Source organism: Mus musculus, chromosome 4, assembly GCF_000001635.26.
Source record: "Mus musculus strain C57BL/6J chromosome 4, GRCm38.p6 C57BL/6J".
NCBI classification, from domain to species: domain Eukaryota; kingdom Metazoa; phylum Chordata; class Mammalia; order Rodentia; family Muridae; genus Mus; species Mus musculus.
The window spans coordinates 107676288-107704162 of record NC_000070.6 but is presented as its reverse complement, the minus strand read 5'-3'; the positions used below and the strand labels follow the sequence as shown (position 1 = coordinate 107704162).

General features: G+C 46.9%; 1 protein-coding gene, 1 long non-coding RNA gene and 1 pseudogene across 5 annotated transcripts in view; 1 reads left to right on the top strand and 2 right to left on the bottom strand.

The window, feature by feature from the left end:
* Window positions 1–14563, bottom strand: part of 1700047F07Rik — a 54685-nt gene extending 40122 nt beyond the window's left edge. Inside the window, exon 1 of the long non-coding RNA XR_867984.2 lies at window positions 14425–14563. This is a non-coding gene — a long non-coding RNA (RIKEN cDNA 1700047F07 gene). The remainder of the gene's footprint in view (window positions 1–14424) is intronic.
* On the top strand, window positions 152–27875 carry Dmrtb1 (DMRT-like family B with proline-rich C-terminal, 1). Of its 4 annotated transcripts, XM_030253681.1 has the most exons (6): window positions 152–518; window positions 4534–4669; window positions 19946–20583; window positions 23309–23517; window positions 24688–24910; window positions 27094–27875. In XM_030253681.1, exons 3-6 carry the CDS (start codon window positions 20001–20003, stop codon window positions 27156–27158), a joined length of 1080 nt encoding a protein of 359 aa, XP_030109541.1. In that variant the 5' UTR covers window positions 152–518; window positions 4534–4669; window positions 19946–20000; the 3' UTR covers window positions 27159–27875. The 4 variants fall into 4 exon arrangements, 3 of the variants coding, with proteins under 3 accessions (XP_030109541.1, NP_063925.1, XP_030109542.1); NM_019872.2 differs by lacking the exons at window positions 152–518; window positions 4534–4669 and having other exon boundaries at window positions 19933–20583; window positions 27094–27873; NR_151717.1 differs by lacking the exons at window positions 152–518; window positions 4534–4669 and having other exon boundaries at window positions 20574–20697; window positions 27094–27871.
* Window positions 15454–16035, bottom strand: Gm12899 (predicted gene 12899; annotated as a pseudogene).

Sequence of the window (27875 nt, the reverse complement as noted above, 5' to 3'; positions counted from 1 at the left end):
CAGTGAGACAAGGATGGTTTATTGAATGCACACCCTAATGCTGATCGGATCAGGGATGAAGCTCAGAATCATCTGAGCTATGACGACAAACATTTCTCAGGGCAGGCTTATAAAGGAAAAAGTTCCACAAAACCCACAATAAGCTCATAGGCAGGTGCAGGAAGTCCTGTGTGGTGGTTGGCTCTGACTCAAGCCAGTTTAGACAGAACAGTTCATATTGACCTTTGGTTTGGCGGGTCCTGCGTAAAGCTTTGTGGAACCTCATATAGAACATGCAGAACATAACAGGAGACGTGGTCAGCATGATCCTGCTCTGAGTCAAGTTATTTTTCTGTGTCAGTGATTGGCAGGTATATTACAGCAACAATATGAAATAGCTGGTGAGCATGGAACAAAATGGCTACAGCTGTGCTGGGGGCGGGGAAGACATCAACACTTGATTATATTAATTAATGTGGGAAGCACCTTCGTGGGGCTGAGTCCTGAACTGTATACGAGCGGAGAGAGTGAGCCAAGAGGTAAGTAAGTGGGGGTATCTTTACCAGTAACAGAAATGAAAAAACTAATACAGCTGACTTCTCTCTCTCTCTCTCTCTCTCTCTCTCTCTCTCTCTCTCTCTCTCTTTCTCTCTCTGTCTCTTTCTGTCTCCCACACCCCACACTCCACCCCGCTTCTCAGTTTTTCGAGACAGGGTTTCTGTGTAGCCCTGCCTGTAGACCACACTGACAGTGAATTCAGAGGTCCGCCTGCCTCTGCCTCCCGACTGCTGGGATTAAAGGCGTGTGCCACCGCTGGGGTGTGTTACTAGATTTTTTTTTAATGGAAATTTTTGTGTGCTCACATATTACTGTTTCTGTCTTTGGGTGGGACCATTCTGCAAAGTTGGGTGCTCCCTTCTCTGAGATTGAATGGATTTAAATCCATTCTTTGTCACACGACAAGCAAATTGTGACTCCTCGTAATATCAGCAGGTTCTGGCTGTAAACACGATCCTGGAGGTGCAAGCCGCCCCAGGTGAGGTCTGAACACACCGTGCTGTGTGCCCCACACTGGATGAGCAGATGTCTCAGGAAGGCTCTTGAAGATGTTTATTTATGCGGTCCCCTTTCCTGAGAGAAGTATGCACGCTCCATCAATATTGTATCTGCAGTGGCTTCCCGTTTTCCCGCTTTTCTATGCAGTCTGAGACCACAGCCACCCACATGGAGGGGGTCTTCCTTCAGTTAAACCTCCTTGGAAACACAAACACCCAGACATGTGTTTCCTGGTGATTCTAAGGCCAGTGTAGCGGGCAATGAAGATTCTAACAACGGATTTGCTCACTCTTACACCAACAGCACATCTGATTTTTTAAATTAAGATTTATTTTATTTGTATGTGTATACATGTTTTGCATGTATGCATATATGCTCCATGTTTATGTTCGTGAGTGCACAAACCTGGGTCCTCTGGAAAAGCTCCTAACAGCTGAGCCATCTCTCCAGCCCTGGAAAAAGCTAAGGTTTTAATCCTATTTGACACTAATTATTTAGAGTTAGTATTAGATGATATTGGTTAAAGGCTCATTTCCTAAGACTGAGCCCATTTCACAACCAATGATGAGTCCAAGTTTTCTTTATATTTCTGACCTACTGATTCTCACAATCTCTTCCCATTGGGAATTAAGGCCAAATATAACAAAAGATGTTCCTATCATCATACCACTGAAAAAATAATGGTTTGGTCTGGACCATTAGATAGTTAATAGCTCTGTTCTTGCAGAGGACCTGAGTTTGGTTTCTTATGTTAGGAGACCAACAAACAAGTAATTCCAGCTCGGGTGGAATCTGACGCGGCCCCCGGGGGCATCTGCACTCACATGCAAACCTCTACACACGCATGTGATAGAAATAAAGCAAATTTTTTAAAAGGGGGTTTTAGAGACCCTGTGTCAGGAGCCAGGAAGAAGGTCAGATATGTATCGTTTCAGAATGTCACAGCCAGACACGATGATACAGCAGAAAAAGTCACGAAGCTTTGGACAGAAATAAATTCTGAGTCCCACTTTTTGCCCCCTATTTGTGTGGCCTTAGACGTGTTATTTAGCTTCTTTCTGCGTTTATTTACTTTTTTCTTCTGTAGACCTGTAATTTGTGTTCACAATAACTACCTTTTAGGGCTGTCACAAGGTGGGAGTGTGCACAGACGAGATAATGAACTTAAAGTAGAGAGCCCAGTAGCCCGCATTAGCAAGCACTCCGTGAGCAAGAGAGCGAGCAAGCACGCGCATGCGCAGCTTACCTGCCTCGTGGCCCCTTTCTGGCCTTCCTTCCAGAGGAAGTCTGTGGGAGAAGAACCAGCTCCCCTCTCACACTGGAGTGGATGATCGTTAGATAAATTCCTATTGACAGATGATTTGGGACAAGAACTGAGGAATTTGAAACGGGTGGAGATGTGAACTTGTTTAATAATGCCCCAGGATGTGTCAAAGCCTAAGACAAGTGAACCAGTGATGACTTCCTTATGACTGCTGTCTGGAGACAGAGGGCAGGGCAGACACCTGTGTGTCCTCTCTTTCCCCAGCAGAACCTTCCAGTCTAGTATCTCCCTGTTTCAGATGCCAGAGTAGCTCGGCTGGGCGTGAGGCTGTTAAGACCCATCCCTAGGGATGGACCCCGGGTTGTTCGACTTTCGGCATTGGAATAGATTGTCTAACTTTTTTGAACCTGGATTTCGTTATCTGTGAAAATACATCATATTCTTCCCTTAATTTGCAACGAAGCTCAAGGACTTTCCTTGGGGGTCCTGTATCTCTAAGCATCCCTGGAGCTTCCTATCAGGGAAGGAAAGTAGCTCCTGGGCAGCAGGGGGCGCTGTCACCACTACTATAGTCTTCTTACCCCCTTCTCCGCATCCCATCACGCTCCTCACATAAAGCAGTACAGCTTTAGTAAGTTTCTGATGAAAGGCGAGCAGATCTAAGCACACGCTGTTTTTTCACTTATTGAATATATCCGACTCACTTTCCAGGATGTATCTGGGCCATTTCTGTCCTGTGCATTTAATCTATAATCCTTCTCACTCTGGGGGGGGGGGTCCCTAAGGTACCAGGGGGCTCAGATGTTTATTCTTAGGATTATTTCAACCTCAATCAACTAATTACTCTGATGAATTGTATATTTCTACCCCCCATTTGCTCGACCAGATTGGAAACAATGATAGCCATTCACCTTAGATTTATTTGTAAAAACTCTTGACAGACTGAGAATTACAGAGATCTTTAAACCGTCTCTTAAAATAAACATTTCTGATTTAACCAGCAACTTAAAGAGGAAAAAGTAACAACCCCGCACAGAGAGACTAAGTTGGGGCCTGTTTAAAGAAAACAGCGAGGGAGGTCATAGTTGCTATACTCTCTGAAGAAAACGGTTTTGAACATGTCTCCCTGCTTTTCTTTGGAAGGAATTGTCTCTGGCAGCAGCTCCAGGGTGACCAGCTGGAGCCGTTGTTTACCTACAGTAGGTTCTGGGAGAAAAGGGGTATTAATCATATATTTTCAAAATTAAATTTCCAGAGTTCTTGACAGTGTTAAATGTCCCAGTGACTCCATTCCTCAAACAGCATGGACCTACTGACCTCATACATTTTGGCCCCGAGACCAATTTGAGGGATTGCACACCACAGGCATGCCATAATCTTATATAAAATGAATGAAACACTTCCATCTTTTTCAGTTCACCCAGTATCTTACTGGTCTTTTATACTTAGCAAGATACATGTGAAAATATTCTTGTAAAAATAGCATCATTACATATGAGATTTCAGGGTGCAAAGGAGTTTCATTAGAGTGTCCTAGTTGGCATCTTCTAATAGGTAAATATCTCTAGTTCTAGGGCAGGTGATGGTGTATTGATTCCTAAATTAAAGGCCCTGGGGGGTGGGGAGGTGGCACAGTCAGTAAAGTACATGCCATATAAGCACGAGGCCCTGAGTTCAAATCCCAGCACCCACGTGTCTGCAGGACAGGATTCCTGGAGCTTGCTGTCTAGCCTGTCTACTGAATGGGTGTATTGAGAGACCCTGACCCAAAACAATGCTCTGGAGAATGATAGGATAGGCGTGTAGTGTCGGCCTCTGGCCTCTAGATGTATGTGCACACATATGCACACAGCCCTCATTGGGCAAGACAGAGCTCCACACCAGGGTGTCCGGCCAGCAGTGTGGCAGGGGTGGGGGTGGGGTGGGGTGTGTATGGCTGCACTCTGCTCAACATGAAGGTGTTGGAACAACTTGGATCTGAGCTGCTGTTGAAATCTCGTCTTTGGTGGGCAGAGGACTGAGCAGACCGTTGAAACAGAACTGTTCAGGGGAAGATAGACATGTAATTTCAGACTCTCTGGCAGCCACATTAAAACAGTGAAGAGCCACAATAAAAGGTGACTTAACTATTTCAATATGTATTCTATACAAAAGTTTGGAGCCATTTGCATTCTTTTTTTCTTTTTTTTCCTGTACAGTATCTTTGAAATCTGGTCTGTATTTTATACTTTCAGCACATCTCAATTTAAACTAGCCATGCAGACAGGGCTCACGGGCCACCCAGGGGACAGAGACACAGGATGCTAACTTGGCAGAATCCCAATGGCACCTGGAGAACCAGCGGAGCCTGTGGCAGCCGTGTGATTGGAGGTGAGAGAGAGCGTCTCTGCCCTGTGAGATTCAAAGGCCTCGGCTGTGTTCCAGGGACATAGCTAAGCGGGAGCGATGGAGAGCTGTGGTTAGAACACACAAGATTCTTCACACTGCGCCTATCACTGTGGACCTTGGGGAGGACTGTCTTGATACACTTCCGTGTTCATTTGTCAAATGGACAAAACAGAAGTGTCTCCTGCAGAGATAGCATATGTGATGTGTATGAAGCCATGCATGGGAGTACCCGTTAATGTCACCGGTGGGATAAATGTGGAACAACATAGCATTTGCACACAGTATGCAGGTATTACTATCTGAGTGAAGCTCAGAAAAGTTAAGTAACCTAGCCTGGGCCACACAGCTAATGCCTAATGATCAGGTTCTCCTCTCGTAGCAATGTCTTTAGTATTTCTTCCTGTTTGTTTTCTCTAACAATAGAGAGTTAACTCTATGCCTAAAATGAAATGGACCCTAGAGAGATAAACTCTTTTTAAAACTTAAAAAGTTGCACTATTATTATTTGTGTGTGTGTGAGTACATGCTCATGCAAGTGTGTAAATGGACATGATGGGGGAGGAGGGAATGTCCACAACTTACTTGTGGAGGACAGACGATGACCCTGTGGGACAGTTCTCTCCTTCCACCTTTATGTGGGCTCTAGGGGTCAAACACAAGTTGTCTGAGAGGTAAATTCTTTTTATCCCAAGATTTACTTTATTCTTATGTTATGGGTGTGTGTGTATCTGTTTTGGGATGTTCTTGGAGGCCAGAAGATGTTGCTGCATGCCCTGGCACCTGAGCTACAGGCAGTTGTGGGTGAACTGACACGGGTCCCCTGTGAGAACAGTGTGTGCTCTTGCCTGCTGAGCCATCGCTGCCGACCCCTGGAAGGTAAACTCTTGACAGCTGCAATTCTCACAGAAGCAGAATTTGGGAGAGGGTTTTGGTGGTGGTGGTGGTGATGTTTTAATTCTAAGAGGCCAAATGAGGAGCACACAGAAAGAGGAAGACTGACTCTTTTCCCTTTTTGTTTGCAGGCATGGTATATGTGCGTTGTTCTTGGTGTGCATGTGTGTGCGCAGGAGTGTGTGCAGAAGCCAGAGGGTGACCCTGAATGTCTCTCCTTCCTCACACTCAGCCTGTACTTTTAGATTCAAGGTTTCTCAGTGAACTTGAAGCACATTGGCTTGGCTAGACACGGCTGGTCAGTGAGCTGCAGGCCTCTCTCTCTGCCCCGAGCCCTGGGCTCACAGGCATCTATCTGTGTCTGGCTTTTTGCATGGTATAGTGGCTATTCCTGGTTGTCAACTTGACTATATTTGGAATGAACTACAATCCAGAATTGGAAGGCTCACCAGTGACCCTTATCTGGAGGCTTGGAGATCCTTATCTGGATCTTGGTTTGGAGATCTTGAGCCATCGAGACTATGGATTCCAGAAGGTTGAATCTCAGAGTTTAAGGAACAGGCCTTTAATCTGGGCTACACCTTTCATCTGGGATTAAAGGTGTGGTGGAACACACCTTTAATCTGGGCTACACCTTCTGCTGGAGACAATATAAGGACATTGGAAGAAGGGAGTCTAGCTCTTGCTCCTTTGCCTGCTTGCTGCGTGAGACTGAGTAACTGCTAGATCCTTGGACTTCCATTCACAGCTGCGACTGAACCATTGTTGGGAATTGGGCTGCCGACTGTAAGTCATCAATAAATTCCTTTACTATCTAGAGACTGTCCGTAAGTTCTGTGACTCTAGAGAACCCTGACTAATACACATGGGTTCTGGGTTTTCCAAACTCAGGTCCCTTAGGCTTCTGTGACAAACTATTGCCTGCGCCATCTCTCCATTTAGGAAGGCTGAGTTTGTATGCTTTTTTTTGCTCTTTTGATTCTGATTTTACTAGTGAACAGTCACCTGCCATGTCGTGCCTGTCACGTTAAATGCAATATATTTACACTGGCATGAACCTTTTTTTTTTTCTTCCAAAGGAAAATGCTTAAAGTTTATAGAAATTTGATAGTACTGTCAAAATGCTGGCTGATCTGGGCCTCACAGTATAGGCCTACAATTCCAGCTACTTGGGAAGCTGAAGCAGGAGGATTACGAGTTGCTGGGTATTTAATAAGACCTGTTTTCCTTTTCTTTTTAAGATTTATTTTATGTATAGGAGTACACTGTAGCTGTACAGATGGTTGTGAGCCTTCATGTGGTTGTTGGGAATTGAATTTAGGACCTCTGCTCGCTCTGGTCCACCCTGCCCGCTCTGGTTGGCCCTGCTCACTCAGTCCTTGCTCAGTCCGGCCCAAAGATTTATTTATTATTATGCTTAAGTACATTGTAGATGTCTTCAGACACACCAGAGGAGGGCATCAGATCTCATTACAGGTGGTTGTGAGCCACCATGTGGTTGCTGGGATTTGAACTCAGGACCTTCGGAAGAGCAGTCAGTGCTCTTACCCGCTGAGCCATCTCGCCAGCCCTAAAACCTATTTTCACAAAATGTAGGAGTGAGGGGTTGGCTTAGCAGATAAACTGAGGCCCAATCAGGAAGACCTGAGGCTGTGTCCTTGGCACCCACGTAATAAATCTGGGTGATGCATGCATAGGACCCCAGCACTGAGGCAGGAGACATAAAATCAATCCCCAGAGCTTTCCATTCAGCCTGTGTAGCCAACCAGTGAGCGAGGAGAGCCTTGTTCAATGAGAGCCTTTATTTAAAATAATAATAATAATAATAATAATAATAATAATTGATGATAATAGTAATAGCCTGGCATGGTGGCACATGCCTTTAATCTAGCACTGAGGAGGCAGAGGCAGATGGATCTATGTGAGTTCAGGGCCAGCCTGATCTAGAGGGAGTTCTAGGCAGTCTGGAACCCTGTCTACAGAGAGAACCCCTCTCAAAAAGAATAAGAACAAAAAAAGTTGGTGAGAAGTTATTGAAGAGACACATGAAAGAAAGAAAGAAAGAAAGAAAGAAAGAAAGAAAGAAAAGAAAGAAAGAGAAAGAGAAAGAAAGAAAGAAAGAAAGAAAGAAAGGAAGAAGGGAGGGAGGGAGGAAGGAAGGAAGGAAGGAAGGAAGGAAGGAAGGAAGGAAGGAAGGAAAAAGAAGGCCACAGTTTAGGAGACATGAAGTATTAGGTTCTATCCCCAGTACTTAAAACAAAATTCAAATCCATGCACTCAGCAGTACAGGCCATGTGCACGTGTACAAACGCTTGTTCATCTAATTAGTGAATAAAAGCTAACCAGGTCAGCGCTGCTGGGCCTCACTCAGCTAATCACACCCGTCTACTGTGAAGGAGCTTTCTACCTGCACCACAGGATGGTTTGTTCTCTCCTTTACATGTATGACCATCCCCATCACTTCTCCCTACACCCCCACGGTCCCCCACCTCTTCCCCCAAGCCATATTCCCTTCCCAAGCCCCTCCCCAGCCCCATGTCCCCAGCTTCCTGCGTGCACCTCACCTTTCACCTTCCATCTCTGCTCATTTCTTCAAAACTTAGGCAGCAACAGTTGATTGCCGAGTTTGCAGGGGAGTTACGTTGCATCGGATTGAGGCTGTGGCTAGCCCCACGTGTAATAATCACAACAAAAACTCACTCCCCCATTTAGCCCCGTAATACCCATATAGGTTTTAATTAATGTTTGCTGGAAGAATAGCTGAGGTTATAGTTTGGCCTGGCTCTCATGTCCTTCCTCCTCCTGGTCTTAAGGTAGTGGGTCCCTTAGTCCCTCCACAGTCTGCTGCTTACCTCTGCCTCACTTCACCGCCCCCACCCCCAGGCTTCCAACACACAGGACTTACCTCTCCTTCATCCCCTGGCTATTTCTGCCACCCTGTAGGCATCCATTGAGAAATCAGCCCCTCTTCCTGGTTGCTCAAGTGAGGTTAGAGTTCCTTGAGAGCTCTGTAGCATCCAGGGTTGCCCCCTAACCCTCATCCCATTGGAATTATGTTAACATGTGGATTGCCACCTAGAATGTGTGCCTTAAAAAGACAAAGATGCTGCCCTCTTCCTTAGGTGTTTTATTCTGAGGTCAGAGTGAGCACTCAATAAATACTGACTGGATGCAGCAGCAAGGCATTATTACATCCTGGGGTGTCTACCTAGCTCAGTACCAGTCTATCATTTTCACTGCTTTGACCCAATTAAAATTCAGTGTGTGTGTGTGTGTGTGTGTGTGTGTGTGTGTGTGTGTTGTGTATGGGTGTGTGGGAAGGATATGTGTGGTCTGTGTATGTGTGGTCTGTGTATGTGTGGTGTGTGGCATGTGGTATGTAAATGTGTGTGTGTGGGAAGGATGTGTATGGAGTATGTGTGGTTTGTGGTGTGTGTGTGTGTGTGTGGTATGTTTATGGGTATTTGGGGGAAGGAGCTGTGGTGTGTGTGGTGAATATGTGTGATATGCGTGTGCATGTGTAGTGTGTGTGGTATGTGGTGTATGTGTATGTGGTGTGTATGTGTGGTGTGTGTGTGCATGTGTGGAATATGTGTGGAGTATGTGGTGTGTGTGTGTGCACAGGTGCTTGTGAACGCCATTGGTTAACCTTACTTTTTTGAGATAGGGTCTCTCACTGAACCTGGAGCTTAGTACAGCAAATACCCATCAAACTAGTACCAATCCTGATGTATATAATAAGTCTTATTATATAATAAGATATACATAGTGTATATACATGCATGTAGGCAAAAATTCATGCACATAAAATAAAAATAATTTTAAAAAAAGAGTAAAGACTCTGAGAACTGGCTTCCAGGTCTGAGTTGTGACTCTGAATCCTTGGGAAGTTTTAGCATCTCTGGGCTTCAGTTTTTGCATGGCTGAGTGTGATAATAACGTCCACTTTGAAAGAGTTTGTGAGGATCCTGTGTACAAATACACATGAAAGATTTCAGAGTTCCCGGTAACTGTAAACACACAGTGCCATTACTGTTAGTAAGTTATTAGGGGTGGGACATGAACTAACAATAAAAACAATTTCATCCCGGGTTCTGCTTGTCAGAGAGTGTTCCTGAACGGTATGGGCTTCCTGCTTCACCAAATGCTTGCTGATGTTCAGGCAAAGTTGCTGAAGTAGTTTATGCCAACTAGGGAGGAGAGAACTCTGACGCTGGTAGGAGAGGGAGACAGGATTCATTCACACATTTCACAACCATTTTCTCAGTGTTTAATAGTTGCTAGACATAAAGAGAAGACAGCCAGAGCCCTTCGTAAAGAGGCAGATTTAAAAAAAAAAATCAAGAAAGGAAAGAAGGACAGGAGAAGCAGGGAACTGGGTTAGGCAAGGAAGATCCAGCTACCTGGCCGGGAGGCTGAGGGAGCAGAGTGCTGAGGTGGGATTTTAAAGCATCTCCTAGAGGTGTAAGCCCTTCCCTCCACCTTCTCAATGAAAACTTCAATAAAGCTTCATTGCTCAGTGGAGAGAGACTGGAGATGGGAGGAGAGCCGTATCTGGGTTACAGCTGCCAGGGGAAGGAGGCTGCAGGCAGGAAGCTTCCAGGAAGGAGACATTCCAGTGCACGTATACGTTTAATGACTATAAATGATGCCCCTATGTATTACATAATGCAAGGCTCTTTACAGTGAATTTGAATTAAACAGGACCAAGAGCAATCATCCTAGCCAGTGAGAGACAGCGCTAGGAGACTAGGGACCCTGGGAGAAAAGAAGCCAGATCTGAGGTGGGGAGTCAGATGTGATGGCCAAGCCACCCCGTTAATTTGTGGTTAATGAGCCAAAAGAGTGATGTCTCAGCAACTGGAACTTGTCATTTTGTAACTGTCTCTGTTGATGAGATAGATTTTCTTAAACAAAAATCTTCTAAGCAGGAGATACAGAGTACGAAGGATTAACCCCAAATAATTCACTCAGTAAATGGGCAAATGACCAGTTTTCAAAAGGATACAGACAGCCAATAAATATGTGAAAAAATGCTCAACATCCTTACCTATCAGAAGAATGCAAATCAAAAAGACATTAAAATCTCACTGTATCAAGTCAGAATAGCTAGCGGAGAAACCAAACCAGGCTGCCGAGATGGTTCAGAGAGAAAAGGCATTTGCTACAAAGCCTAACTCTCTGGCCCACATGGTAAGAAGAACTACCACAAATTGTCAATCTGACCCCACACATGCATTGTGGTATGTGCATGTATGCGTGTGTGCACACGAGTGTGCATGCTCTCCTCATACACACCCATATACACGCACACGCGCGCGAGTGCACACACACACACACACACACATACACACACATACACACACATACACACACACACTAAATAAAAAAGTATTTTGAAAGATCAAGAGTCTGGTGAGGATGGGAGCCCTGCGCACTGCAGTCACTTCGAGTGGATGTGAAGTACTAAATATAGAATTGCCAAATGATCAAGTCACACTACCCCTGGGTAAATGCCCCAGAGATCGAAGTCAGCCTTCCGCAGAGGTGTCTGCAATTAGTGATTGTTGCAACACTGTCCTCAACAGTCAGGTGATGGGAGAAGGTTCTCTGCCTAGTAACAGATGCATGGGTAAAGAAAACGTGATGTGTGTGTGTATGAGTGTGTATATGTGTGAGTGTGTATGTACATATATGCATATGCATGAGTGTGTATGTGCACATGTGTGTGTTTGTGTGTGGGTGAACATACAATGAACTTTTCCCATTTTCTAATTAAATTTGTTTAGTCAGCATACAGAAGGATTGGTGGAGACATTTCTGTAGTGCACTCTTGCTCACATCCACCCGTTTCCTTCAGTGTCTCCTTCCCACCCTGCTGCTCCTCTTGTCCCCTGCCCTTTCACACCTGTCTCACACACAGAGTTAGGCTTGAACCCCACCTGTAAAGAGTGGTATTCTCTTGTCTCTCTGTTACCCTCTTGTCTCCCTTCTTCCTTCCTTCATTTGCTCATTGCTGTTCTGGCCCTGGTCAGGGTTTCTATTGCTAGGATAAAACATCACGACCCAAACTAACAACAAACAAGACAAAACTGCAAGGAAAGGGTTTATTTCACCCCACATATTACAAACCCACCACCGAGGGAAGCCAGGACAGGCCCTTGGCAGGAACCTGAGGCAGAGAGCAGGGAGGAAGCTGCTTACTGGCTTGCTCCTCATGGCTTGCTCAGTCTGCTTTTTTATAGCACCCAGGGCCACCTGCCTGGGGATGGACCCTCCCACATCAATCATCAATCCAGAAAATGTACCCCAGGCTTGCCCATAGGCCAGTTTGGTTTGGGCATTTACTCAGTTGAGATGCTCTCTCCACAATGACTTTGGCTTGTGTTAAGTTGACATAAAACTAACCAGCGCAGACCCTTCTCCACTGCCACACCACGGAACTGGATAGAGGATATCACTAAGCAAAACAAGCCAGACTCAGACAAATACCTCATCTCTCCTCAGAAGCAGAGTCTAGATTTAAAATATATGTATTAAAAAATATATGACATTCACAAAGCTTAGACAAAAAAAAAATGCAGGCAACTAAGAAATGCTGAAATCAGGAGACATGCTCTCCTCCCTAGGGAAGAGCACACCAAGTGGTTACCCAGGACCAAACTGTCAGCTCTGAAAACACACACACACATTACATGGGCTAAGAAGGTTGTATTTATATATTTGAGAATACACAGACACACATACAGATGCACACAGACACACAGACACAGAGATTTACACACACACACACACACACAGAGACACACAGACACACGGAGACACACACATGCATGCATGTGTGTGCACATACATCTAAACAACAACAAAGAAAAAGAGGCCATGAATTTGAAAGAAAGCAAGGCTGTGTGGTATATGAAAGGGTGTGGAGAAAAAAAGAAAAAAAAAAAGAAAGAGGATGAAAATATTATAATCTCAAAAGAAAAATTATAATTAAAAAAAGTATATGTAATAAGGAGTATCAGGAAGGAGAAAAGGGGTGGGTGGGATGAGAGAGTATTTAGACTGAATATGAACTAAATAGATTACATACATGTATGAAGATATTGTAATAAAACCCATCACTTTGTACAATGAATATATGCAAGTTAATTTTTTTCAAAAATAGACAAAACTATCAGAGTAGAACAAATATTGTCAAGTATAGGCCCACCTTGTTCTCAAGAACCCATCCTTTTTTGACATCCAGTTTCTCTCTCTTATATCACGCCAGTGTCTTTTTAAGAAATGTGTTTTATCTTTTAAAAGACAGCAGCCTGAGACGCAATCAGCTCTCAACCTAAAAACACAAAGCTTTCAAATTGCCTGAATTTCCAAGAATAAAATAAATACAGCACTGTTGAAATTTGCCTACACAAATGGAGGTTGGAAGGGGATAAACGTCTGCGGTTTGTTTATTCTATCACCCCAGGCTTTCTGCACCTTGTCATGTGACTACTGATTTAAAAGATATACAGTTGTTTATTAATATTTCCCAAGCACTATGCAAATTCCTATTGCCATGGGTATCTTTTGCCCTTCCAGCTGTGAAGTGAACACAGAAGCATTTTGTATTTAACAAGACTAAAATATGTTAACTCAAAAAGAACTCACGTTGACTAGCATTTCTCTTCAATTATTAATGAGGACATGAAGAGAGCTTGAGTGGTCAGATGTAGAATCTGAATAAACATTGCCTCAGGCCTGATGGTCCACCGGTACCTGATGTTCAAACTTAAATTTGATAATGCAAAGTCTAGCCTTTCAGTCTGTGGTATTGCTAAGCTGTGGAATGATGCAATTTATGCTCCAGACTTTGTGTGTGTGTGTATGTGTGTGTGTGTGGGGGGGGTTTGAGTCAGGGTCTGGGTAGCATGGAACATGCTATGTAGATTAGGCTGGCCTCTGTAGACTAGGCTGGCCTCAGACTTGCAGCAACCCTCATGCATCTGCCACAACAAACAACTCAATGACTTTAATATGTATGTAACACAATAAAAATACTATAAATAAAGTATATATAACATGTCTTCTCCTTTCTGGTGCTGGGAACTAGGCCTAGGATCTCACATGTACTAGACAAGCACCCACTGCACCTAGAATTTCACCCAGAAAATTTGAAAACCCTTATTGAGACTATGATATTCAAAAGACTCTTAAAATCTTTATTTTTTTGTCAGGATAACTAACAATTTTCTGTTAAGTACTTTGGTTTATTATTATAACAAGTATTTCCTCTCTTGAAAAACCCATTCAAAACATCCCAATCTTTGATGTAGGGAACTTTAAGAAAAAAAAATTTTTTTTTTATGTTTTTAAACAGGAACAAGAATTCTTCAAATTTCTATAGTTTGACAAATAGAAACAATTTCATTTCAATCTATTCTGGTGAACAGGAATTATTTTATACAGAAAATCATCCTGTCACTTCTGGCAAACTAAGAGTGAGTGCTATTCATTCACATGTCCCATGGAGTCGCAGTGTGATGCTGCCATGCTCACATAGATTACTTTATCACAGATCTTGCAGTGGGAAACAAGGTTTTGGGATGGCTGAAGCAAAAGAAATCAGATCCCACAGCATCTCCAGAAAGGAATGGATCCAACCTTCTCCATCAGGACAGTCTTGCTGGGGTGGGATGGGAAGGTGGATCATTCAGTGAAGCGGTTGCCATGTGAAGCGGTTGCCATGTAAACACAGAGACCTGAGCTTAGATGCTCAGCACCTGCGTAAAACCAAGGGCACATGCCGGTGACACCAGGGCTCAGGAGACAAAGAGAAAGATATAAAAGTAACTTCTACTCACCTGAGGTGATCGTTGTCTCCGAGGCTTGCTGCCTCTGTCTGCTAACCTACGCTAGTCCTGGAAGCTTCTAGCCTCTGTACAATCTTATCTAGGTCTAGAATATTTTCAGCCTCTGAGACTCGCTGCTGAATAAGCTCACACTTTCTAGGTTGGTTTTTTTTTTTCCTGAGCTTTGACTGTTTCAATCTGTTTTCTCTGTGTGTGTGTTTCTCTCTCTGCCTGTCTCTATCTCTGTCTCTCCTGAATTCCTTTGCTTGGTCTCATACTAACTTAGGCAATCTGTTCTAATCTTCTGGCTCCTTCTCATTCTATGGCTCATTCTGACTTCACCTATGTCTAGCTTGTTCTCTCTGCAGCCTGTCTCTGTAAAACTCCCCAGTAAAATTGCCTCCTTCCTTTCCTCTCTCTCTAAAACTCCTCTCTCTTAAACAGCTTCTCTTACCTCTCTCTTCTCATGAGAGTTGGGCGTATCCTATTCTCTCATACCTTTCTCTGGTTCACCACTTTGTCTGCCACTCAATTAGACATCACTTTCAAACACGGCTGCTTCCTTCTACAAACTAACCTGACCTTCATTGTTTGGGATTAAAGATGTGTGCTAAAGGTGTGTCTGTATTCCAGCCAGAGAGATTAAAGGTGTGTGCTAAGGGCTACCTACTTCATAACTAGAAACATTTTTTTTTCAGTAAATAACAATCTCAGGGTTCACAATGTGATCAAATATTCTTCAACAGGAATACACATATATATATATATATATACATATATATATATATATATATATATATATATATATATATATATATATTCATTCCTGTTGCTTCCTGGCCATTTAGTCTGGCTGAATCACTTAGCTCCTGGTTCATCGAGAGACTCTGTCTCAAAAAAAATAAGATGGTTAGTAATTGAGGAAGATATCCAGTATCTATTAGCTTACACACACACACACACACACACACACACACACACACACACACACACGTGTTCATACACAAAGACATACACACACACACATTTTTTAAAAATTAAAAAGTAGTCCTGGGCACTGCATAGTGTTTGAATCAACTCTGTCTCCTGTCTCTTTCCAGAGCAATGTGCAGGCAGCATCAACGGCCACGGTCAGGACCAGCTTTTTCCTGTTATTTCTTAAGACCGTTCTTGCCTTTCCCAGGAGCAACCGTCGTGGGCATCAGCATGAAAGCCTTGTCTCCTGTCTGTCTGTTCTGCTCACTGCTTGTCTCCCGTCTGTCTGTTTTGCTCACTGCTTGGCTTTGTAAACGGGACTTTCACTCTGTCTTAGCGATGACCAGGGCAAGTCCAGACAAAGCCGTGCTTCCAGCTCTGTCTAAGCCATTAACACCCGCTGGGTTAGCCAAACACCCCTCTGGCTCAGGCTGCCCAGTGCAGCTGGTGGTCAGTGGATCCTGCCTGCTCGGTCACATCCCTGCTTGGAATTAGCTGAGTCCTGCCGCCCTTCCATCAGTTGATAACGCTTGAGTCAGTAATGTAGATAATGTCACCTTCTTCAAAGGACACTCCATCTGGCTTTCTGGGCCGTGTCACCTGGGGCTCTGAAGGCTGTAACTTGCTGTAGTTTGCTGGTTTGGGAGGTAACTGCCATTTGGATTCCCCCAGCAGCTGAACCTGGGGACAAAAAGCTGACTGCTCACTCCTGCCACCAGGGTTCATGTACCCCCAAGGCTGCTTTTTTTTTTCTGGTGTGTGAGAAGAAACCCCCACTAGTTCCCACACCCATAAAGGATGCATGGTCATAGGCATCTGACCTCCGAGTGCCCTGGCTAGCTCTTGCCACCAGAGCCCCTGAAACTGATTTTTTAGGTATAGTTTTAAATAACAAGGTCAGTGAAAAATTTAGACAGTTTGAATTGGTGAGTACTGGAGAAAGATCGTCTACCCTCCATCTAAGGGGCCTGTTTTTAAAATGTGAGGTATACATAGGTGTTAGAGCAGGGCAGAGACAAAGCTAGACTATTGTTCTCTGTTTGTTTGCTTGTTCTGTTGTTGATGATTTTGTTTTGAGTTTTTGTTTTGTTTTGTTTTTGAGACAGGGTTTCTCTGTGCAGCCCTGGCTGTCCTGGAACTCTGTAGACCAGGCCTGCCTTGAATTCAGAGGTCCGTATGTTGGGATTAAAGTCACTTCCTATCTAAAACTTAGACTCTTTGAATGGTGCCAGTTTCCTGTAAAATTCCTGAAATGACAACCCAGTGAATACGCTCTTGCCCACTTTCAGAAATGAGGAAAACTTTTTTAAACAAGCAAAGTTTTATGAACCTTCCCCCACCCCCACCCCCCCCCACCCCCCCCACCCCCGCCCCTCGCAACTTTCAAGAGTCTAATGAGCCCAGAATGGTAACAACTTCTTAGCCCCAGGTGGGGGGAGGGGGTGCGGCGCACGGGGAACCGAGAGGGGGAGGGAACACTACGACAGGAACACGGACACCAGAGAGTTGCAATCAAAGACTCAAAGGAGAAAATCAAGGCCGACTCTGCACCCTGGCATCACCAGAAAGATTTCACAGCAGGGCAGTGAAAAGCTCACAGAAGTGAGCTAGCTAGTAAGCAGAAATACCTCCTTAAACAGAACGAGCCGCAGGATGGTGGCTCACACCTTTAGACCCAGTTGGGGGGGGGGGGGGCTGAGGCAGGGGGATCTCTGTGAGTTTGAAGGTAGCCAGAGCAAGCTACACAGGGAAACCCTGTCTCGAAAAACAAAAACAAAACAAAAATAGAGCAGATCGTGCCCTAAGCTTAGGTATTATTGTGTCCCTACCCACTTCAGATGACACCCCTCAAGAGTGCCACAAACTTTTATAAAAATAAATTTATGAATAACTTAATATCTGTCATTAATGTTTGTAGCTGGATCTGGCTGTAACTGAACCTCATGGGAAGCTTAAGTCAGGTGATCTGGGGTTCGGGGTCCACAGCAGGGCTTCTGAGGGGGCTCCAGGGCAGCCTGAGTAACTTCACTTAGATTCTACACAAAGAAAAAAGGAGGGAGGGAGGCAGGGAGGCAGGGAAGGAAAGAAGGGAAAATAAAAGGTGGGATTTTTAGTTGGATAACTTGCCTAACATGCTCAAGGCCCGGGTTCCATGCCCAGCACAAACAAAGCCACTAGGAAGCCTGTGCCATGTGCTAGCCTTTCTAAGATTTTGGTTGCTTCACAGAAATAACTAAATTCACGAGAATTAAAACAGCCCAGACTCTCCAGTCAGGAGGCTCAGGCGACTCAGTGCCAGGTCTTCCCCAACCCCGAGTCAGGGATGAAAGATTCGCTGGCTCAGCCACGGCTTCCACGTGAGCTAGAATCACTCTTTTCTGAGGCTCGCCGAGTTTCTACACCAGTGAGCCACTAAGACCAGTGAGTCTCTAGGCTAGCTCTTCTCAAAGTACGGACCAATCTTTGAAGTGGTGGTCGTAAAAGACCGTGATCTTGCCGCTGCGGGCTTTGTACCTTCCAGAAAATGGGTGATGCCAAGGGCGCCGTAATGGCGGGAACTGGAAGTGTACAGACCGGCAGTCGAAGTTGCCAGCCAGCGCCAGCCAAGTTGTCTGACCCCAGGGCCGAAGGCGGTCTGCTGGAAACCCGGGCTTTACCCCCCCCCCCCCCCCATAGAGTCACTGCAGTGCATTCTCCAGAGGGAAGTGGGCAGATGGTGTCCGAGTCCCACAGCGATTTCTGCTGAGGTTCAAAACTACAGCAGCCCGAGTCAGGATGGCCACCGCGGGGACTCAGCTGGGACAGATCCTACAGTTAATGCAGTGGGGTAAGACTTCTTTCTGGCTTTAGGGAGCTCCAGGGAATCTGCACGGTGTAGGGATATAGTTCCACTTTTGTAGTCTTTTAGTTCTGATCTTAGTCATAGTCGCGCTGAACATAGTCGCGCTGCTTCTGACCCTCTGAGATGGCCTGCTTACTATTTAAAGCACTGCCTGTCTTTACCTTTTGAAAACCTTTTGAAAGACACCATAGATATTTCTTTTGAAAAGGAAAAAAAAAGAACCACAGCCTGGCGTAGTGGTGCATGCCCTTAACCCAGCACTCAGGAGGCAGATAGCGTGTGTGTGTGTGTGTGTGTGTGTGTGTGTGCGCGCGCGCGTGTGTATGTGTGTGTATACACACATATATGTATATATATTTAAATGACAGGTTGTATGTAGGCTATTAGATTTTTTTTCATGGAGATTGTGCTTGCTTGTGTGTGTGTGTGTGTGTGCATGTATGTGATTTTTTTTTCTTTTGGGTGGAATTACTCTCCAAAGCTGGGAGCTCCCCTTCTCTCAGAGTGAACCGACTGGAACACATGCTTTGTCACAAAACAAGCAAATTGTGGCTCCTTGTGATATTGGTAGATTCTGGGAATAAAGGCCATCCTGGAGGGGCAAGCCCCCCTAAGTTAGGTCTGAACACACCGTGCTGTGTGCCCTATACTGGGTGAGCAGATGTCTGAGGAAGGCTCTTGCAAATGTTTACTTATATGGCCCCTCTCCTGAGAGAAGTATGCATGCTTCATCAATGTATTTCCAGTGGCTAGGGAATTTTTTTTTAAGTAGTTGTGTTTGGCTTCATAAAGACAATTAAAAGACCATATGAAACAAGAAACACACACACACACACAAACACACACACACACAAACAAACCCAAAAGCCAGTAATTCAAATTAGTTCCGAACTATCATGTTTTGCTTTAGAACATTATTTTTGTTTTTGCTTTTTGTTTTTTGTTTTTCGAGACAGGGTTTCTCTGTGTAGCCCTGGCTGTCCTGGAACTCACTCTGTAGACCAGGCTGGCCTCGAACTCAGAAATCCGCCTGCCACTGCCTCCCAAGTGCTGGGATTAAAGGCATGCGCCACCAACGCCCGGCACTTTAGAACATTATTAAGCATGCATTTTTCAGACCCTAGTGCTTACACAAACAGGACTCAAAAACTCATGGTTTCTGCAATGCCTGTAAGTAACCAACACTGCACTAAGCGCTGAAGAATATTCTGGAAGCAGAACTGCTCTTTTTCTCTACAGAGGAGCGAGATGAAGCAGAAGCAGCTGCTTCGGGGAGGAAAAACACAGTGTTCTCTGGAACTTTCCAATAGTACGGGTTTACTAACAGCTCTGTTCATTGGGAGTTTTAAAACCCTCGACCGTTGAGTAGAAGTCCGCCTTTTTTCAAAAAAAAAAAAAAAAAAAAAAATCTATTTTCCAGTTACAATTTGGCGGGAACAGGAAGTTTGAAAATTCAAGTGCCGAAAACTTCAAATAACTCGTATGACATACATGTAATAAGTATTTCATTTTTAATTTACACCGTACACCATTGCCCAACACACAGAAACACGGTAAATTTAGCACACACACACACACAGAAAGTGGAAAAAATGCAAGAGTCCTATTGCAGTTCTCCGGACATTCAGCGAGCTGTTTTGTTACAAGTGTATCCAATGTCCCCAGCACCAGGGACTTATGGGGGCACCGCTCATTCCTGCTTCACTTGCTCTGCAGCTTCGGGAAGTGGTGGCTGCGTTTGGAAGCAGAGCTTGCCCAGCTAGACGACAAGATGCTTCGCGCCCCCAAGTGCTCTAGGTGCCGGAACCATGGCTATCTGGTACCAGTCAAGGGCCATACGGGCAAATGCCGCTGGAAGCAGTGCATCTGTGACAAGTGCTACCTGATCACCGAGCGCCAGAAGATCATGGCTGCCCAGAAGGTTCTCAGAACCCAAGCTGCCGAGGAGCAGGTGGCGACCGTGGGCACGCAGGGTCCCCAGCTGCCTCCTAGGGCTCCAGCAGCGGCGGCCACCGCCTTGAGCTCCAGCATTTGCCCACTGCCTAGGGCGGTTCCGGGAGGCGTTGGGCCAGGCCCCACGGCCACTTGCTTCCTCGAGAGGCCCCCGCAGGCCCCGAGCCCAGGCCCGAGCACCTTCCAGCTGGGCCCAAGTGGCCGCCCGGGCCCCAGCACCTTCCAGCCTGGACCAGGGGCCCCCGGGGGACTGCGCGACCGTTCCTCCGCGTGGCTGCCCCAGCTCATGCCACAGGCGCCCAGGCCGGAGCTTTGCTACCCGGATCAGCACCTGCCAGTGCGGCCCGTGCCAGTGCCAGGGCCAGTGCGGCCCGTGCCCCGACTGCCGTTCGCCGACTACGGTAAGCCCAGCCTCGTGCAGCCGACGGTTCCTCCGGCCTGTACCAGGCCAGCAGCCTCCGGCTCTAAGCTGGAGTCCCAGACTGGTGCCGGGGTGGGAAAGGCGCCTTCCCCAGGTAACCCCGCTTGAGAACCTGTTCCCAGACAAGGATTTGGGTGGGTGGCTTCTGATGATAGCAATGGGAAAAAGCTGGTAGGGAAGAATGTGCAGTGCAGGGGGGCTTTGTTGAGATGCAGTTTTCTGCCTCTGTACTTTTGCAAGAGGAAAAAAAAGATGGCAGCTGGGCAGCTTTGGCAGTGGCGCCTTTCCGTGGCCCCTCTAGCGCGTTTGCACGGCATCCCTTCCCCCCTCCCAGGTCTAGATCTCTTGTGCCTGCGTGGCAACCCCTCCCCCTCCCCGCCTGCCATTTTTCTCCTGCTGGAGAGTCTTTTTCTGAGTGGCTGTTCACCTTAAACTGCGCCTGCGCACCCTCCTTTCACTGAGCCGAGGCTAATTTATCCTAACTGCAGTGTCTAGCCTAACGCACCTGTACTCACACTCACTTGTTCCATTTCACCTGATGTGGTGGGGAATAAAACTTTCTGCTAGTTGGCCAGGGGGATGGGCTGGTTCACTAAGATTTTTTTTCCCCCTCGCTTTGTGCATTAATTACATTGTTTCTTTATGCTGTAGGTTGCTTTCCTGGTTGAAGTAGATTTCTTGAGTTTTTTTAAAATTATATTTATATCTTATAATTTATTTATTATAATGCATTGGTGTTTTGCCGGCATGCATGTCTGTGTGAGGGTGTCTTATCCTCTGGAACTAGAATTACAGGCAGGTGTGAGCTGCCACATGGGTGCTAGGAATTGAGCCTGGGACCTCTGGAAGAGCAGCCGGTGCTCTTAACCTCTTAACCGCTGAGCCACCTCTCTAGCCCCTGAAGTATGTTTTCAAGTAATGTAAAATTTGAGGCTCTTGGAATGCGGCTCTTTGGGATGAAGACTTGGGTTTTTGGGGGGGGTAGAGGGGGTTACTTTCCTTAGGGCTATGTAGAAAGAGTCTGAGTCGAGGGGATGCCCATGTGTAGCCTTGGACAAGTTCCTTCCTTGAAGAGCAGACTTTCAGAAATTAATGCTAACCATTCTTTTCTCTTTTTTTTCTTTCTTTTCTTTTTCTTTTTCTTTTTCTTTTTCTTTCTTTCTTTCTTTCTTTTTTTTTTTTTTTTTTTGGACAGGTCTCTGTATAGCCCTGGCTGTCCTGGAACTCACTTTGTAGACCAGGCTGACCTCGAACTCAGAAATCCACCTGCCTCTGCCTCCCAAGTGCTGGGATTAAAGGCATGCGCCACCACACTCCGCTCCAATGCTAATCATTCTTAATGTTTCTGAGATTTTGTAAGAAATCTTTCTCCCCAAGGAACTATCTGTCTGATGAGGAAGGCAGACTTAAATAAACCAGCAGTCCTATGAGGGCATATGTGTGTTCATCTCTCAACAAACAGGAACTTTAAAATGTGTTATAAAGAGGGGGGGAGAAGAGGCCACTTGTGGCTAATCCCAGCATGTGTGGAGGAGAGGTCAGAGGGCAACTTTGGGAAACCGGTTCTTTCCTTCTACCTCATGGGTCCCTGGGATGGAGCAGTGGCTGTCAGGCTTGGTGGCAGGTGCCTTTAGCCATCTTGCTGGCTCTGATGGTGCTACTCTCGATTGTCAGATGGATTGGTGAGAAACCTGGATGAGGAAAGCAGGAATTTGTCTGGATGCATCTTGGGAGGCGTTTCCAGAGAGTTTACTAAGTAGGAGAGGTGGGCCCTGCATGTGGGCAAAACAGCATGGCTGAGTGTTCAGGGACAGTGGGGTTAAAAATGAAGAGGAGAGATGGTGTCTGTGACTGCAGAGGAAGTGCCTGGGCTGTGCTGTTCACACCAGCACTGCCAGGAACAGAAACTGAAGCAGAGTCCAGTGGTGGGTGAGAACCACCACACGGTGGCTTAGACGTCCTGTCCTGTCCCCTCCTGATGCACCAACCCCGGGGAACAGCTTGACTGCAGCCAAAGCCAAGGGCTCCCATTGTCTCTGCCCAACACAGCGCTGAACCAAGGGGGGGACTGGGAATCTCACCGGTGTGCTAGAGTGTTGCTGCTAGTGTTGCATGGCCGTTACTGTTAGACTCTGAAGTGGTTAAAGGGTCGTAGAGTGAGTGTTAAATGCTCAGCCCAAATGGAATCTCCATCATCACCTCCACCAGGTCCCAGGGGACAGCATGAAGGGGAGAGGGAAAGAATACAAGAGCCAGGAGAAGGGGTGGAGTGTGGCAAGCATAGCTTGTCCATTCTACTCACTAGCTCACTGGCAGCCTACTGCCTGCACGGGGTTAGGGTCATGAGGATCTGTAGGCAATTAGTAGTTATTAATTATTCAGTGGTGTGGCCACCCATGTTCCTGAAAGTAGCCTTAGCTAATCTTACTGGTTCACATACATACCCAAAGAGATGTTAAGGCAGAAAGAGGACAAATGGCAGAAAGGATCAGTGACAAGGAGAGGGGATGAGAGGGCTCGTGTTGTGGATGTGACCAGAATACATTATCTGTGTATGTATAAGAGTATAAAGAAGCCCAGTGGGATGTCTGACTAGAGACTGCTTTAGTCGGTTGTGTCAATCTCTCTGTTGCCCGGGAGACAGCAATGCATTCACCCCTCAGGTTTGTGTTCTTAACACTTCCCCTCTCTGTTTATCTTCTTAGGGCATCCTCTGAGATTCAAGTCTGATCATGTGGTAGGAGCTGGGAATCCTGAGAGAGAGCCGTTCAAGCAGTGCCCTGCCTGCGTCCCTGTTTCACCCTACCAGTCCTTTCCACTTTCGGAAGGCCAGGATTCATCCTCTGCTCTGGGGGTCCCTCAACAAAGAGGCTTCCGGCATGTCTCCTGCAGCCCCTACCATAGAAGCGGCTTGGTAAGTTGGAGCCTGACTCCTGTCTAAGCCTGTTCTTACCCCAGCCGCTCTTATCACTTTCCCTGGCCCTCAGTCCCAGAGAGCTGGTTGTCATAAGGGGGAATGGGCCCGGGGTGTGGTGTCTGCTCTTCAGACTTGGAGCCCAGGGGCGACTGTAGTCTTAACCCGTGCAATGCAGCTGCCAGAGACGCCTTCCTGCTGCCGAGCCCCAATGCCACAGGACTGTGAATGAGGCCTGGGATGCAGCACACTTGGCTGATTGGTATGGAGTCAGAGATGCCCTGCCTCAAGCCCAGGCATGCTCTGCTATCTCAAGTGTGTCCCCGAGGTACAGCAAACCTAGCTCTTGACTTCCATGCCAGCCTGAAAGATGTGGCTGTTCCCGTCGGCCGCTACCACAGTCCAGGAGAGCAGGTGCCACTGGCCCCCAGACAAAGAGAGGCTGTGACCAAGGGCAGCCTGCAGCACACCGTCTGTTTACCCAGAAGTCTGGACTTGACATGCACGGCAGGGTTCTGAATGACAGGTCTACCAGACACCTTTGTGAAAGGTGCGACTCAGGCCCATGTTTGGGACTGAGCTGCCATACTGGCCCAGGCAGGAGCTTTGTTCTAAGGAGAGACTTGTCTGGGAGCTTGGAATTCCAATGCTGACAATTTCCCCTTCCATGCTCATCACGTCTGGATCCAACCTAAGAGCAGGAGTCTATTTTCACTCATGTGGCCCTGCCTTGGCCACATGCTCCAGACACCCAGAGACACCCCGCCTTTATCCTTGCCTACTTAATGCTATTCTGTGTGCTTTCTCTAGTCCCATTTGCCCAGGAGAGGGGGACAAAGCCCAGAGAGCAATCCTCCTTCCTCCCAGCCCTGCACCCTTGGGAGTTCTGCTCGCCCAGATCCCTTAGGGAAAGCCCCCAGGCTCAGCTAAGATATGCTCACTCACTCACAAGATATGCTCGCTCACTCGCTCGCTCACATTGCTGTTTGCCTGCATTCTTGTGGAGGTGTCTGCTAGATACCCTGTCCCAAGTGCCCTGCACATGGGTGTGTGTGTGTGTTGTATCTACCCCCACATGGACCCCCCATTTGAGAAATAAAAAGATGTGATTGATCGGCCTGCCTGGCTCACTGTCTCCCTCTCTGCCCCTCGTTCTTTGTGTCCATGCAGGTGTCAGAGCCAGCCAGAGACCTGCAGCCAACCTACTGCTCACCGCCGCCGCCACCACCGCCGCCACCTCCGCCACCACTACCAGCACCCCCACCCCAGCCACAGCAGCCCCACTTCCTCCCACCAGGCTACCTCTCTGCTCTCCACTTCCTGCCACCGCCGCCACCGCCACCATCTCCACCATCTTTCTCGCTGACCTACGATACAGACAAGGAGAATACCAGTAAGACATGAATATTCCTGCTTCCCCATGATGGGGAAGACTCTGTGGGGGAGAGGTGTCCTGAAGTAGGGGTAGGGAGAGGGGTCACGGGCTGAGCTCATTCCCACAGCCCTCTCATAGTCTATAAGCATGAACCCACGGAGGTTAGAACAGGATTACTGTGGGCAAGGTGTGGGGGATATGTGCTCACATTCACAGTGTGCGCAGTGAGTGAGAGGCCCCAGGACTCCTCATCAGGAATAAACCTGTGGCCACAGCAGGAACCATGCTGGAGTCCCCACTGTTGTCATCCTCCAAGTCTCTTGGACAGGAGCTAAAGAGTGTCTGGCAGCTCTGCCATTGCTGCCTGGGACTCCTGAGCACGAAGCCTCAGGCTCTGCCCCCAGCGCCATCCCCCTCACAGGCCAGCAGTCATTTGGTATTTATGAACACTCTGTAATGTCTTTTTAACTTTTAAAAACCATTGATATTTTATTTTTATGCATATGAACATGCATGTTTGTATGTTGGGGGTGAGCATGCATATACATAAGCACACATATGAAGTCAGAGGATAACCTTGGGGGTTACCTTTGGGAACATGGTCCATCTCCTTTGAGACAGGACATCTCATTGCCATTGGCCTGGAGCTCACCAGTTAGGCTAGAGTGGTGCAGGTTGCTGGGGAATCCCCCGGTCCCCACTTTCCTCGCCCTGAGATTACAGGCACACAGCATCATGCCTCCCAGGGCCTCCAGGGAGCAGGCTCAGGTTCCGAGGAGCAGACTCAGTGCTGGAAGGCAAGCACTTCAGCGGCTGAGCTAGCTCGCCAGCCCTGGGGATTTCTTTCTTCTTTCTCTGAAATTCAATTTTTAATACTTATTTTTTTTATGTATGTATGATTGCAGGTACACATGAAGCTCAGGGGACAGCTGTCCCTGTCACCATCATACCACCAATTCTTGGGCTTTCTTTTGAGAGCCCTTGTGGCTTAAAGGTTTCTTTTTTTTTTTTTTCCATTTTTTATTAGGTATTTAGCTCATTTACATTTCCAATGCTAACCAAAAGTCCCCCATACCCACCCACCCCCACTCCCCTACCCACCCACTCCCCCTTTTTGGCCCTGGCGTTCCCCTGTTAAAGGTTTCTTTTTAGTTTAGTTTTTTTTTAGTGTGTGTGTGTGTGTGTGTGTGTGTGTGTGTGTGTGTGTGTGTGTGTGCAGGTGCCTGTAAAGGCCAGAAGAGGGCAAGAGGGCATCTGGTGCCCTGGAACTAGAGTTACCAGCAGTTAGGAGTGGTCCAACATAGATGCTGGGGACTGAACGCAGGTCTGCTGCAATAGGAGCAAATGTTCCTGACCACTGACCCATCTCTCTCTGCAGGCCTGACCCATCTCTCTCTGCAGGCCTGACCCATCTCTCTCTGCAGGCCTGACCCATCTCTCTCTGCAGGCCTGACCCATCTCTCTCTGCAGGCCTGACCCATCTCTCTCTGCAGGCCTGACCCATCTCTCTCTGCAGGCCTGACCCATCTCTCTCTGCAGGCCTGACCCATCTCTGCAAGCCATCTTCTAGGTTTCTAAGGCTTAACTCTTTTCAGTCTTCTGAGCCTCCTATGGTTTGGAAAAAGCTGGAAAATCCAAAGAGCTCTTTAATATAAATATGGAAACTGTCTATTGAACTGGATAAGTCTGGTGCTCTCCAGTTTACGGAGAGGAAACTGAGGCCTGTGGCTCTCTTGCTTTGCGGCTAGCGTAGTGCGACTTGTGCTGGCCTGTGAGCTTTGTCCTTGCCTGTACTATACTTAATGTGACCTTGGACAAGCACATTCTCTGTGGTGCTTCAGGTCCAACACCTACCGAAGCAGACAAGTAGTGGCCTCTGCCTTGTGAGAGTCTCTGAGGATAAACCACAGGCAGAAGCCGGCAGGGCATTCATGAAATTAGCTGCAGCTTACTGACCACTGATCATCTTGCTACCGAAGGGCAAGTGGAAGTTCACTGCTGTGAAGAGCCAGACTGGACAGGGGGACTCAAGTCTGTTCCATGTGGCCAGGGTTAGAAGCCAGTCTCTTGCCCAGCAGAAGGAAGCAGAGTCTCTCTCCACAGGGGCCTGGGCACAAGAGAAGGCCTTGTAGGAAAGCTGTACCTGAGAACAGGTGACTAATCCTCTTTCTGAATCCAGCTGTTCCTTTTGTCTTTTACAGATGACCAGGATGCAGAAGCACCCACCGAGCCCAGCCAGGACTCTCCCCAGGAGCAGTCCAACTAAGCTGCAGGCCACCTGGAAGGCCACCGGGTGGGGACGGGCATAGATGGCGGGGGTTATTTTTTCACCATGTTCATGTTATATAGGAGAAAGGATACTGATAGGTGTAAGAAGGCAGCGAATTCCTACTCCAGGTTAGAAGGGCACAGGTGGTTTCCAAGGTTCTCTGGGTCCTGGGTGGGTGTTGAAGTGGTGTACAAAGGGAGAGAAAGTCTGGGATGGGCAGGGCTTTTGAAGAGTGGGGGCTGGTGAAACACAAGTTTAGAAATGAATTTAACCATCTGAGCCATGTATGAAATTCACTTCTAGAGGTGGCCCCTGATTTCCCCAAGCCTCACTCAGGACAGAAGGCACCATTCAGTTCAGCCTTCTGCCCCCTTTGCCTGACCCCCAAGCCTGGGTACCGCAAACACCAAGGCCTCCAGACAGTGCAGGGCAGGTGCCAGGGCCTGAGATGCTGACAGCAGGTTCTGCAGCATCCACCTTTGCCCAACACTGCCTCTCGTCCTCTTCCAGAGAGTGAGCGTCCTGACAACTGAGCCACTTCACTTCCCTGGGAAACTCAAGCATAGGTGTCCTTTCTCATTTAAAAATGTAGATTTTAGCATTTGATGTTCTTATGGTGGGGAACTCATGGGCACTGCAGCAGTTCTCGGAGCAAAAAAAATGGCCATTTGTTCTCTGGGGACAGTATTAAATAAAGTGAGCATTAGAAATCCT

What these genes read in the sequence shown, in the direction of transcription:
- Dmrtb1 (XM_030253681.1), top strand. Translation starts at nt 20,001, where the DNA reads ATGCTTCGCGCCCCCAAGTGCTCTAGGTGCCGGAACCATGGCTATCTG. An exon ending in CCTACCATAGAAGCGGCTTG is followed by an intron (nt 23,518 to 24,687) that starts GTAAGTTGGAGC and finishes GTGTCCATGCAG; the next exon opens with GTGTCAGAGCCAGCCAGAGA. An exon ending in TACAGACAAGGAGAATACCA is followed by an intron (nt 24,911 to 27,093) that starts GTAAGACATGAA and finishes TGTCTTTTACAG; the next exon opens with ATGACCAGGATGCAGAAGCA.